At 35.3% G+C, this 14,837-nt stretch overlaps 1 protein-coding gene across 1 annotated transcript in view; it reads right to left on the bottom strand.

Moving 5' to 3' along the window:
- The window catches only part of PPP1R2 (protein phosphatase 1, regulatory (inhibitor) subunit 2), a 13,809-nt gene extending 6,922 nt beyond the window's left edge, over positions 1-6,887 (bottom strand). The window contains exons 1-3 of the mRNA XM_005873191.2: positions 6,750-6,887; positions 3,471-3,548; positions 2,626-2,720 (exon numbers count right to left, since the gene is read on the bottom strand). Coding sequence (XP_005873253.2) covers positions 2,626-2,720; positions 3,471-3,548; positions 6,750-6,832 — 256 coding nt within the window. The 5' untranslated portion in view covers positions 6,833-6,887. The remainder of the gene's footprint in view (positions 1-2,625; positions 2,721-3,470; positions 3,549-6,749) is intronic.
- Positions 6,888-14,837: the final 7,950 nt, after the last annotated feature.

The raw sequence follows: 14,837 nt of genomic DNA, 5'->3' as shown, positions 1-14,837 counted from the left end.
GTGGGGTGGGAACTGGGTGGAGGGGAGTTATGGTGGGAAAAAAGAGGAACCAATGTAATAATCTGAACAATAAATATTTAATTAAAAAAATGATTATAAAGTATGAGTACAATTTTATCCCCTATATCACATATTCCTGATTTCCCTCTTTATATTTTCAATGTTTTTTACTATGTAATATACATACATTTTTGTGTATTTGTTCTATTATCTTCGTAATATTAACTAGTGTGGTTTCAAACTGTGCTTCATGACTATTGAGTCACAACTAGCATTTAAAGAAAAAAAGTAGAACAGAAAAAACTGACACATCACATATAGTAAAGGGGAATACTCTTGTGCACTTTTTATTTTTGTAATTTTATGTACACATGTATATTAAATGGGATTTCATTAAATGTTTAAAAAAAACATTAAACACTGGGAAACTGAATTACTAGATCAAAAGATGTTTTGTTTTGTTTTTAGTTTTCATTTTCCATGCCTACCAATAGTAATATGAGTAACCTATTTCTCCACATTCACACCAAAAGAGATATTGTCTTTCTTTTTAATCCGTGTTGATCTGAAAGGAAAGAAAGGTACCATGACACTTTTAATTTGTAGTTCCTAATTCCTAGGAGTTGATATAATAGTATTTTTTTTTTGGTGAATTATATTTATAGTCTAAGAAAATTATTTCTTTTTAATTTTAAGAGATAATAAACTTGGTTTTGCTTGTTATTGATATATTCTACTTTTGGAATACTCAAAATTTATTACATAATTTAATAAATTTCTATTCACTTCACAGAAAGCTGCTAATATACAAATGGTCTTAGTCTTCTTTGAATATATTCATTTTATCTATAATCCTTGTATGGCAGAGCAACATAATGCAGAGTACAAGGGCATTCCGGTTTCAGGCCCAGATGTAATAATAATGAACTAACCACATGGACTAGACAAGTGAATTATTCTTTTTATATTTCCTTTTACTATCCTACAAACTAATATAATGGAGAATATACCAATTATTTTAAGTTCTTAAAAGTTAATATTTACTGAGCACTTATAATATGCCAAGAAGCAGTGCTAAGTGCTTTAAATTCTTTATGTAATTTAATACCAATGGCTCTCAATATTTCTAAAGCTCCCGATTTATAAATGAGGAAATGTAGACTCAGAAAAATTAAGCAAATTAGACAAGTGACATATCTGGAGTACAAACTTAGATCTGTCTGACTCCATGGCCAGTATCTTAATTGTTATGCTATCAGTTACAAGACAATTTTTTCTAAAAACTTCTGTCACTAAACAAGGCTTTTTATAAGACATGTAATTTGTTTATAAGTAATAAACATCTATACGTATATATGCATCAGTAACTCTACTAATAAAAACTGAACATGTGAAATTGCCAATTACTCAATAGTTCCCCCTGCTGGCTAATTCCCAGAAGTACAATTTAAGGAAAAAACCCTTAATGAAAATTGTCAATATAAGTTAATCATAAATTCCCTGTTCTCAATAGATCATATTTTTAGAGAATAATGAAAAAAACAAGATATAGAATTTCTATCTGAAACCCTTTTAAGGGCCTTTTGGGGTATATGTTGGGAAAATTTAAGTCAGGAAGTCACTGTGGGTACAAAAAATATAATACAACTTGAGATTATGCTATGACAATTAGGCTCAGACTATCATAATTTCATTGAATAAGCTATATTCTAAGGATGTGAGGAAGGAATAACAAATTATACCTTAGCAGCTGCCTATGACAAAGATTCTGAACTTCTTTTACAATATGTAGTCCCCACATTTCAAAGCTCTAAGTACACTACTACTCTCTTTTTTTTCTTTTTCTGAGGGTATGTGGGTGTTTCTTGCATCTTTTTTTCCTACACATAGGCTTATGGTTTTTTCCTTTTAAAAATAGTTTAAAATAAATTATATAAACAATTTTTAATTCTTAAAACGATTCTACATTCATGATTCAAAAGGTATAAAAAGCAAGGTGAAATATCTTCCTTCTCTCCGAACCTCCATACATAACCACTGTTACTGCAAAAACAGAAACAATGAGTAGATAGCAATGCCTTACTGTATATGTGCTATATGGGCTACAAAGGCCTTTTCCATCCTTGTTGAGAGGTTATCTTTATCTTCTTTCCTATGACACTATCATTCTTTGTACGATGGAACCTAATAAAAATCTTACTATGCCTGACTATCTGGAATTATTAAGTTTTTCTACCTTGAAACAGAAAAAGCACAAACAACTGGGAAATTAGCTTTTATTTCTATCCACTTTAAAACCATCCAAACACTCAATGACTCTAAAAGCGTTAATCTAATAAGTATTTACTGAGCATCTACTCTATGCCAGGCACTAAAAAGTACAAAGGAACATCAATAATTACTTTAAAGATGGTAATATTTTCCCAAATTCTTGATATCGAGGTGGAAAAGACTGTCAATACAATAAACACACCTAAGTAGAATTTGAATTTAAAAATGTTGCTCCCAATCTCTCTCATCCACTTTCCAAAAAGGAAAACCATTTTACAATCTTCCAAATAATGGGTTTATTTTAAGCAAAAATTATTAGCATAATGCTGAAAGCAGAACAGGAAATAAAACTACCTTGTTCTTCAGGTGAGAGGTCACTGTCTTCATCTTCACTGCTTTCTTGTACATGAACCTGATACTTTGACTCCGAGCCTTCAGCAGCAGCTAATCTAAACAATCATTTGCAAAGAAATCAACACTCTGATATTCTTATATTAACTCAGTGACTTGTTTAACTTTTGAGTACCATTAAAACATCTAAAGATCATTAACATACTAGCTATAACTTGATGAGGAAAATAAAAAGCAAGAAGAGTGAGATGGGTGTAGAAACCAATACGCAACAAGAAGACTGGAGGGTGAGAAATCAATGAATAGCCAAGAAATAGAGCTTTTGTTTAGAAATGCAATTATTTTTGCCTTCCTCACATTCATCTTTAAAACTCAGGAGGCAGCAATATTAAAAAAACAAAACAAAAAACCACAATCAGTGTACTAGGCTCTGGTACTCTAATCTTTCTGTCACCTGCATACCTTGATTTTAATCTAGAAACAAGACTATAAAAGTTGTTACGAAAAATCCAGATATACTTAGCACATGCTTTTTATTTATACTTGTACAAGTAAAATGCCTTTAACTCTGCACAATTAAAAACAGCATAAGTGCCCTGGCTGGTTTGGCTCAGTGGATAGAGCATTGGCCTGCGAACTGAAGGGTCCCGGGTTCGATTCTGGTCAAGGGCACATGCCGGGTTGCGGGCTCGGTCCCGGGTGGGGGGCTTGCAGGAGGCAGCCAATCCATGATTCTCTCTCATCATGGATGTTTCTCTCTCTCTCTCCCTTCCTCTCTGAAATCAATAAAAATATATTTTTTTAAAAACCAGCATAAGTGAAAATGCTTTATAGTCATCAGTACTTACTTCTTAGCTAATGTATCTGGGGTCAGGGCTTCAGTGGTTTCTGAATCACTCAATGCATCTTCATCATCACCTATCATACTAGGACAACAAGCAGATTATAATTAATAATGGAACTATAATTTTTCAGGCAGAAAAACAAGGTAAATATAATCCAATTGACTTACTTAAAATATCAAGACATTTATAGCTCTGTTGGTCATCTTTGAAGTTTAATTTCAGTTTCAATTCAATGCAAATATTTCAAAGTAAATGATTAAAAAACAACAACACTACTGCAACCATGAAGATAAATATTGAAAATTCAAACCATCTGAAAAAAATACTTCGATTATTCCATCCAGTGGGGGTGGGAGGACAAATAATGCAAAAACAAACAAACAAACAAACAAACCCATCTCACTGTCTATTTTACAATATGTACTGTTACATAACCTGAAGATGAGACAAAGGGATCTACGCAGACATAAGGTTAGGTAAAATAACAAAATTGGACCCTAAAGACCTCATTCAGGAAGTTTTAAACGCTATTTAGCTTTCTAGATCTACCCTCTAATGAAATCTTTGCTCCCCACTTAATTGCAAAAATGGGCATCTTTAATTTTCAAGCCACTGAAAAGTACATAAAACAGAATTTAGCTATATAGAGAGAGATATAAATATATACCTATATATCTATATATCTATATGACGTATACCTTTCCTGGTTTGTTAAGGAGGCAAGTTAAATAAGTGCTATGGTTTAAATGATGCTCTTTTTCCAAGTGAAGTTGAAATAAACTCATTTACATTAAGCAGAGGACAGAATAATCTATCACTTTGTAGAATCTTTTATAAAAAATCTAGGCTTTGTTATAAAATTTACAGATGAATTATATGTTTGTGTATATGTACACACACACACACACACACACACACACACACACACACATACACACAGTGGAGCAAAAGTAGGTTTAGAGTACACGAAACAGTTTATTTTTGTATTATTATTTATTGTCTTATTTTCCATACAAACAACTATAAACTTACCTTTTTTATTTTTATTCCTTACCTGAGGATATTTTTCCATTGATTTTCAGAGAGAGTATATGGGGAGGGGGGGGAGAAAGAAACATTGATGTGAGACACATGTATTGGTTGCCTCCTGCATGTGCCTGAATGGGGCCAGGGATTGAACCTGCAACCCAGGAACAGGCCCTTGACTGGGGATTGAACCCGAAATCCTTTGATATGTATGGGCCAACACTCATCACTGAACAACAATGGCCAGGGCTATAAAAAGCATCTTAAAGGAAAAAAAAAAAAAGCTCTTTAAGAAAAAAAGAGCTGGTAAAACTGAGCACCACATCCAGAAAACCTAAGCACATACATCTGTACATACACACAGCCTCAATCATTTAGGGACCAAATAACTTTAGAGACTCTCAGAGGAAGAATATGGGTAAGGTAGAGAGAGAGAGAGAGAGAGAGGAAAAAAAAAAGCATATCTACCTGTGGAGAGCAGCTGCAGTGTTGGGACTGGATCAAGCCTCGGACTGACTTGTGGCAAAGCCACATAGAAGTCCCAGCTTGGAGGGCAAAGCCCTCCCAGCACAATTATAGCTAAAAGGCTATGGTTGTAAGCTTGACCAGTCCGACCCCGCAGGCCTAGGTAGCTAAGGGATGTGGGCTACAGGAGTGGTGGGGGGTGGGAGGGGGGGTGACTGTGTGTGTGTGTGTGTGTGTGTGTGTGTGTGTGTGTGCGCGCGCGCAGCAAGTGCTGCCTAAATAAAGCTTGATAGAGTTCAGAGAATGGCAACAACAGGAAAGAAGCAGATTTGAAATTCACAAGAACATTTTAAACATCTTGCCCTTGTTTTGCTTTGTGTGACCTGACTATAAAATAAAGCTTCAGCTTACAGGCTGTGTCACTGTTTCCTCATCCAGGCACAGTGATCTACCTGGTCCCAACTATATTCTCTTGTGTGTCTTCTTTAATCCTTCACCGTCCCTCCTCAGGTTCACCACTGGCCATGGTTCATCTACCATTCTGATTTACTATATTTTAAATATAAAGCCTAAAAATAATGAGTACAGCTATTTTTTTGAATTATGTTAGATCTAAAGTCTTTCAGGATAGTTATCTCCAACACAGGTAAGTAAGGGGTATCTACTACTTTTATTTTTACTTAATTTTAATTTTCTGTTTCAATTACAGTTTACTTTCAATATTATTTTATATTGGTTTTAGGTATACAACATAGTGGTTAGACAATCATACTTTACAAAGTGTTCCCCCTGAAATTTCCAGTACCCACCTAGCACCATACATATTGACTATATTCCCTATACTGTACTTTTATATCCCTGTGAAAGAAGTGAAGGGATTAAGAGGTACAAATTGGTAGTTATAAATAGTCTACTACTTTTACTGAAAAGGAAGAAAGCCCCAACTTTGGCTTCTGGTACAATAAACGTTTTAAGGTATGTCTTAAAGTATATCTGTAATTAGGAGAAAACAATATAAACTTTTCATAAGTAATATGTCTATTTTTTCCCTCAAGTTTATTAGTATTAGTGTTTCAGTATCTGTACTTCTTATTATTTCTTTCTACCCTTGCCAAAATCATGTTTATTCTTTTTACTGTTTTTATCAAGTTATCTCAACTTTGCTTCTTCCAAAGATTTCATCCACTGATTTAAAACAGAATTTCTTAACTCTATTTTAACAATAACTTCCAGATTTATGAACTTACACTTCAATGACAAAATATTTCAGTCCTGAAAATCTTTATTTTTTCAATACAAGTTAAGGCATGCTCTGCGTTAGGTATTTCTACTTATTTAGAACTCCATCTTCTCAAAATGCTTATTGGCACATTATTTTTGTCTTTATACTAATCACTGCCACACACTATGATTTTAAAAACTTTGGAAGACTCAAAATTGCCAACAATTATAATGCAATGATCTAAACTACAATATTATGTAAGTAAAAAATAAGGACACCAAACAGTAGTAATGACCACTTGCCTTTGAATGGGTTAAAAAATAGTTAACATCTGTGAAGTTATTTTCTGCAAAGAGAGTAAGTCCTGATTTCTATTTTGGAAGCAAACAAGCCCAATTTTAAAGTTACATATTAGTTATATTATTACACAAAATATGCAATTGGGTTATTAATTAGCGCTCCAGTAACAAATATAAAAACAAATAAATTCAAATCAGCTGTTATCCAGAAGTTCATATCAAATCCAAAATAAACAAGTCAAAAAAGGAATGATGTCTACAAAACATTACCGGTGGTATGGAGTGCTTGGTTCATCTATTTTCATTAAACCATAGTCTTTGTCTGCTGGATGATATGTCGCCAGGATGTTCATTTCATCCCACTTCTGGGATTTTTTACTAAAATTAAAAGCAAAAGAAAAAAATGTTCCTCAAAGCAATAAAAGATAAAAAATGTGCACATCTAAAATTCACAAACATCTAAAAATACGTTTTTATTGATTTTTAGAGAGAAAGGGACAGGGACAGAGAGATAGAAACATTGATGAGATAGGAACAGTATCATAGGCTGCCTCCAGCACATACCCCTATACTGTGGGGATAAAGCCTACAATCAGGGCATGTGCCCTGACCAGGCGACCTTTTAGTTCCTAGGTCGACACTCAACTGCTGAGCCATACCGACTGGGTTAAAATTCACAAATATCTAAATCCCACATTTCAGTTTCTAGTTGACTGCTAACTTCTATTTTTACAGCTACTTTATTAGAATAGAAACTGATTTAGGAAAAAACCCGTAAGTCATTAAAATAAAATCTTGGTAAATATTTTATAAAATACTTAGTGCCCACATATTAAAAACATATTATTCAGAATCTTCACCAGGCATTCAAAACACACTATGACATATTTAGTCTTCACCTGATCTACAGAATTAAAACAGTAAAGATTGAAATTTATACATTGTTTGATTTCAATAGTTAAGGATTCTTGATCTACTATATATTAGTAACAGTGTGATTAAAAATATCAAACAGGAATTTTTTTTTGGCCTAATATTTTCAGATATCCATGCTAATCAAAAGAATCAGGCTTGCTCTCCCTCCCAGGAGCACACCCACACGCTGCCCCCCTCCTTTTTCCCCACAGGTATGCATCTCCTAAACTCTAAGGGACCCCGTGAGGCTTGCAAACAGGGCAGCAATGGGCAGCCGCAGTTCATTCCAGGCAAACTCCCTGAATCTATTCTCAAGGCCCCTTGTTCTCTGAATTCTTAGTGAACCAAAGCAGCCTACCTAGGCTCATTTCCAAAGCCTTTGTTTCATTGTCACCAGCTTTAATAAACGATCTCTAACATTCAACAAAAAAGTCAGAACATTAAACGATAGGGAAAAACTTCATTAATTTCATATACCACTAAATAAAGATTTAGGTTGCAAAAAAACAAAATTATAGCTCTATTTTTTAATCTAGAAAAATAAGGTTTTGCTCAGAAATGGAATACAGCAGCCCCCCCCTTATCTCTGAGGGACACATTAGAATGCCTGAAATTGCAGATAATACTGAACCTTATATATACTACTATGTTCTTCCCTGTATATACATACTTATAATAAAGTTTAATTTATACTAGTAAACTCGGCACAGTAAGAGATCAATTATAACAATATACTGTGATAAAAGTTATGTGAATGTGGTCTCTCTCAATATATTGTATTCATCACCTTTCTTGTGATGATGTGAGATGACAATGCCTACCTAATGAGATGAACTGAGGTGACGAATGTAGGCATTGTGATATAGCATTAGGCTACTATAAGGGTTGCTTGAACAAAAGCACTGTGATACCTGAACAGCTGATCTGATAACCAAATGGCTACTAAGTGACTACAGGCAGGTAGTGTACTAGTATACAGTGTGAATACGCTGGACAAAGGGACAATTCACACTGAGGTTTCATCATGCTACTTAGAATGGTGCACATTGAATTGTTGAACATTTTTTTCCAAGTCTCTTGGCCGTTTATTTGTATGCCCGCTTTGGGCAAGTGTCTATTCAGGTCCTCTGCCCATTTTTAAATTAGATTGTCTTCCTTTTGTTAAGTTGTATGAGTACTTTATATGTTTTGGAAATTAACCCATCAGATGTATCATTGGCAAATATGTTCTCCCAAACAGTGGGTTCCCTTTTCATTTTGATGCTGGTTTCTTTGGCTGTGCAGAAGCTTTTTCGTTTAATGTAGTCCATTTATTTATTTTTTCCTTTGTTTCTCTTGCCCTAGGTGATCTATAGGTGAAAATTCTGCTACAGGAGATGTCTGAGATTTTGCTGCCTACATTTTCTTCTAGGATTTTTATGGTTTCACGACTTACATTTAAGTCTTTTATCCACTTTTAGTTTATTCTTGTGTATGGTATAAGTTGGTGGTCTAGTTTAATTTTTTTTTGCATGTACCTGTCCAATTTTCCCAGCACCATTTATTGAAGAGACTCTCTTTACTCCCTTATACGCTCTTGCCTCATTTGTCAAATATTAATTGAGCATAATGGCTTGGGTCAATTTTTGGGTTCTCAGTTTTGTTCCATTGATCTATATGCCTATTCTTGTACCAGTGCCAGGCTGTTTTGATTAACAATGGCTTTGTAGTATAACTTGATATCATCTTTTGATACCTCCAACTTTGTTCTCCTTTCTCAAGGTATCTGCAGCTGTTGAGGGTCTTTTTTTTTGGTTCCATATACATTTTTGGAGTATTTGTTCTAGATCTGTGAAATATGTCATTGGTATTTTAATAGGGATTGCATTGAATCTATAGATTTAGATCACTTTGGGTAGTATGGACATTTTAATAATGATAACTCTTCCAATCCATGAACACGGTATATTCTTCCACTTGTTTGTAGCTTCCTCTATCTCTTTTAACAGCGTCCAGTAATTTTTCGAGTACAGGTCTTTTACTTCCCTGGTTAAATTAATTCCTACATTTGCTTATTTATGTATTTATTTACTAGAGGCCTGGTGCACAAAATTTGTGCACGGGTAGGGTTCCTAGGCCTGGCTGGTGAATAGGGCCTTCCTTCATTCCGAGCTGTCCCCCCCTGCCCCGCCCCCCAGTGGGTCAGCGCACACCTAGTGATCCGGTAGAACCTGTCCAAGGACAATTTGCATATTAGCCTTTTATATATATAGATTTGCAATAATAAAAGGGATTTTTTCTTTTCTTTTTCAGAGAGATCGTTATTGGATAAAAATGCCATTGATTTCTGGATATTAATTTTGTATCCTGCTACTTCGCCGAATGCGCTTATCAAGTCTAGTAGTTTTTTTTGGTGGATTCTGTAGGGTTTTCCATGTGTAATATCATGTCATCTGTGAATAATGACAGCTTTACTTCCTCCTTGACAATTTTAATGCCTTTTATTTTTTCTTCTTGTCTGACTGCTGTAGCTAGAACTTCCAGTGCTATGTTGAATAAGAGTGGTGAAAACAGACATCCCTGTCTTGTTCCTGTTCTTAAGAGAAACACTTTTAGTTTTTGCTCCTTGACTATGATGTTGATTTCAACGTCACTAATCATCAGAAAAATGCAAATTAAAATGACAATGTGGTATCACCTCACACCTGACAGAAGGGCTACCATCAATAAATCAACCAACAAGTGCTAGTGAGATTGTGAAGAAAAAGGAACCCTAGTACACTGCTGGAGGGAATGCAGACTGGTACAGTCACTATGGAAAACAGTGTGTTTTCTTAAAAAATTAAAAAATGGAACTGCCATTTGATCCTGTGATCCCACTTCTAGGAATATATCCTAAGAAGCCTGAAACACCAATTAGAAAGAATGTATGCACCCCTACGTCCATAGCAGCATAATTTACAATAGCTAAGACCTGGAAACAGCCCGTTTCCATCAACAGATAAGTGGATAAAAAAGCTGTGGTACATTAACACAATGGAATACCATGCAGATGTAAAAAAGGACCTCTTACACTTTGGGACAGCATGGAGGGACCTGGAAATTATTATGCTAAGTGAAATAAGCCAGTCAGAGAAAGACAAATATCACATGACCTCACTTATATGTGGAATCTAATAAATAACATAAATTGATGAATAAAATAGAACTAGAGGCATGGAAACATGGAACAGACTGATGAATCTCAGAGGGAAGGGTGGTGGTGGTGGGGTGGCAGGAAGAGATTAACCAAAGAACTTATGGCATATATGCATTGCCCATGGACACAGACAATAGAGTGGTGAAAGCCTGTGGTGGGGTGGGAACTTTGTGGAGGGGAGCAATGGGGGAAAAAGGAGGGAAACATATGACATATGTAATACTCTTAACAATAAAGATAAAAAAAGAAATAAAAATAAAATTTATGAATTATTTCTGCAATTCATTTAATATTTTTGTTTTTAAAATTGTATTTTTAAATTGTGCTGTTTACATTCAATATTATTTTGTATTAGTGTCAAGTTAACAGCACAGTGGTTAGACTTTACAAAGCATTTCCCCCAGTATTTCCAGTACCCCCGTGGCGCCATACAGAGGCATTACAATATTATTGACTATATCACTTATGCTATACTTTACATTTCCATGACTACTTTGTAACTACCAATTTGTATTTCTTTAAAACTTTTTAAAAATATATTTTTATTGGTTTCAGAGAAGGAGAGATAGAAACATCAATGATAAGAATCATTGATTGGCTGCCTCCTGCACACCAACCTGCTCGATCTCCTACTGGGGATCGAGCCCACAACCCAGGCATGTGCCCTTGCCCAGAATCAAACCCAGGACCCTTCAGTCCACAGGCCAATGCTCTAACCACTGAGCCAAACTGAGTAGGGCCCAATTTGTATTTCTTAATCCCTTCAACTTTTTTCAGCCAGTCCCCTAACCGCCTTACCCTCTGGCAACCATTAGTCTGCTCTCTGTATCTGAGTCTGTTTCTATTTTGTTTATTTTGCTCTTTAGACTCCACATGTAAGTGAAAGCATATGGTGTTTGTCTTTCTCTAATGGACTTATTTCACTATGCATAATACCCTCTAGGTCCATCCATGCTGTCTCAAATGGTAAGGTTTCATTCTTTTTTATCGTCAAGTTATATTCCATTGTATATATATGTAACAATCTTCTTTATCCACTTGTCTATTGATGAGTGCTTGGGTTGCTTCCATATCTTAGCTACTGTAAATAACATTGCAATAAACATAAGAATGCATATATTCTCTCAAATTAGTATTTTTGATTCCTTTGGATATATTCCCAGAAATGCAATTGCTGAGTCTCAAGGCAGTTCCAATTTTTTTTCTTTAGGATCCTCCATACTGGTTTTCATAGTGGATGTACCAATCTGCATTCCCACTAAAAGGGGTCCCTTTTAACCCATCCTTGCCAGCACTTGTTTGCTGATTTACTGATGATAGCCATTCTGAGAGGTGTGAGGTGGTATCTCACTGTGGTTTATATTTGCATTTCCCTGACGATTAGTGATGCTGAGCATCTTTTCATATGTCTATTGACCATCTGTATGTCCTCTTTGGAGAAGTGTCTATTCAGGGCCTCTGCCCATATCTTAATTGGATTGGTTGCTTTTGGTGTTGTTATAAGAGTTCTTTTTTGTTGTTAATTCTCACCCAAGGATATTTTCCCATTGATTTTTAGACAGAGTGGAAGGGAGGAGGAAGAGACAGAAACATCAATGTGAGAGAGACACATTGATTGGTTGCCTCCCGTATATGCCCCAACCAGGGCTGGGATTGAGCCTGCAACCAAGGTACGTGTCGTTGATCAGAATCAAACCAGGGACCCTTCAGTTCATGGGCCAACTACGCCAAACTGGCTAGGGAGAGTTATATGAGTTCTTTATAAATTTTGGATATTAACCCCTCATTGGATGTATCATTGGCAATTATCCTCTATTCAGTAGGTTGTCTTTTCATTTTGTTGTTTCCTTTGCTGTGCAAAAATTTTTAAGTTTGATGCAGTCCCATTTGTTCATTTTTTCTTTTGTTTCCCTTGCCCAAGGATATATATATATATATAAAAAAATAGAGCTTCAAGAAATGTCTGAGATTTTACTGCCTGTTTTCTTCTAGGAGTTGTATGGTTTCCATCTTATATTTAAGTCTTTAATCCATTTTGAGTTTATTTTTGCATATGGTATAAGGTGGTCTATTTTCATTTTTTTTTGGCATTTATTTGTCCAATTTCTCCAACGCCATTTATTGAATAGACTGTCTTTACCCCACTGTATGTTCTTGCCTCTTTTGTCATATATTAATTAACCATATAGGCATGGGTTTACTTCTGGGCTCTCAATTCTGTTTCATTGATCTATGAATCTGTTTTTATGCCAATACCATGCTGTTTTGATTACTATAGCCTTGTAGTATCACTTGATATCAGCTGGCATGATACCTCCAGCTTTGTTCTTTTTTCTTAGGATTGCTGTGGCTATTCAAGGTCTTTTGTGGTTCCATATAAATGTTTAAATTATTTGTTATAGTTACATGAAAAACACCATTGGTATTTTGATAGGAATTTCGTTGAATCTATAGATTTCTTTGAGTAGTATGGACATTTTAATGATGTTAATTCTTCCTATTCAAGAGCATGGTATATGCTTCCATTTATTTGTATCTTCTTCAATGATTTTTGTCAGTGTCTTATAATTTCCTGAGTACAGGTCTTTTACCGCCTTGGTTAAATTTATTCCTGGGTATTTTACTTTTTTTGATGTAATTATAAATGGGATTGTTTTCTTAGTTTCCCTTTCTAATACTTCATTATTGACATACTAGAGGCCCGGTGCACAAAACTAGTTCATGGGTAGGGTCCCTAGGCCTGGCCGGCGATCAAGGCCAATCAGGGCCTTCTGGTTGCCTGCCAGGGCCTTCCTTCCCCAGCTGCTGGCTGCTGGCCAGGGCTTTCATTCTGTGCCACCCCCTTGTGGTCAGCACATGTCATAGCGAGCGATCAAACTCCCTAGGGGACACTTTGCATATTAGCCTTTTATATATATAGAAGATAAAGATGCAACCAAATTCTTAATATTAATTTTGTATCTGTTATTTTACTGAATTCATTCATCAGTTTTAATAGCTTCCTGGTGGAACTTTAGGGTTCTCTGTATACAGTATTCATGTCATCTGCAAATAATGATAGTTTTACTTCTTCCTTTCCAATTGGGATGCCTTTTATTTCTTCTTCTTGTCTAAGTGCTGTGGCTAGGACTTCCAATACTATGCTGAATAAGAATGGTGTCTTGTTCCTGATCTTAAAGGAAATGCTTTTAGCTTTTCCCCATTGAGTACAATGTTAGCTGTGGGTTTGTCATATATGAATTTTATTATGTTGAACAGTGCTCCTTCTATTCCCACTTTGCTAAGAGTTTCCATAAACTAGAGGCCCAGTGCATGAAATTTGTGCACTGGTAAAGGTCCCTAGTGGCTGCTGGCCATCGGCCAGGGCCTCCCTCCCTTCCCCCGGCTGCCTGCTAGCATCGGGGTCTCCCTCACTTCCCCCCACCAGCCTGCTGCCTGGTCAAACTCCGGTTGAGGGGACAATTTACATACTACACTTTTATTATATAGGATGGGTGCTGGATTTTGTCAATTTCTTTTTCTGAATCTAATGATATGATCATATGATTTTTGTCCTTCATTTTGTTTATGGGGTGCATCACCTTATTTGATTTGCAGATATTATACCAACCTTGCATTCCAGGAATAAATCCCACTTGATTATGGTATATAATCTTTTTAATGTATTGCTGAATTCAGCTTGTTAATATTTTGTTGAGGATTTTTACATCCATGTTCATCAGGGATATTGGCCTATAATTTTCTTTTTCTGTAATTTCCTTTTCTGGTTTTGGAATCAGGATAATACTGACCTCGTAAAATGAGGTTGGGTGTCTTCCCTCCTGAATTTTTTGGAAAAGCTTGAGAAGGATAAGTGTTAGTTTTTTTTTGAATGTTTGGTAAAATTCACTTGTGAAACCATCCAGGACTTTTGCTTGTTGAAAGTTTTTTGATTACTGCTTTGAATTTGTTGGTTGTAATCAGTCTGTTTTAGTCTTAGAAGACTGTATGTTTCTAGGAATTGACCCATTTCTCCCAGATTGTCCAATTTGTTAGCATATAGTTGTTCGCATCTATTTAATATTTTTGGACTGCAGGTAATTTAAACTATGGGAAGCGAAACTGTGGACAAGGGGGAACTACAAATAAGATAAATCTACTTAAGAGAAATAGAAATGCTTTGTAAGTACTTTATGAACACTTGTTATTATCCATTCAACAAAATATTTGCACAACTATTAAGATGTTCAATAATTAATGCCTTAATTACAAATCCTTATATACTC

This window comes from Myotis brandtii, unplaced genomic scaffold (assembly GCF_000412655.1).
Source record: "Myotis brandtii unplaced genomic scaffold, ASM41265v1 scaffold4, whole genome shotgun sequence".
Taxonomy (NCBI): Eukaryota; Metazoa; Chordata; class Mammalia; order Chiroptera; family Vespertilionidae; genus Myotis; species Myotis brandtii.
Note: the sequence above shows the minus strand (reverse complement) of the source record. Positions and strands in the feature narration are given on the sequence as shown.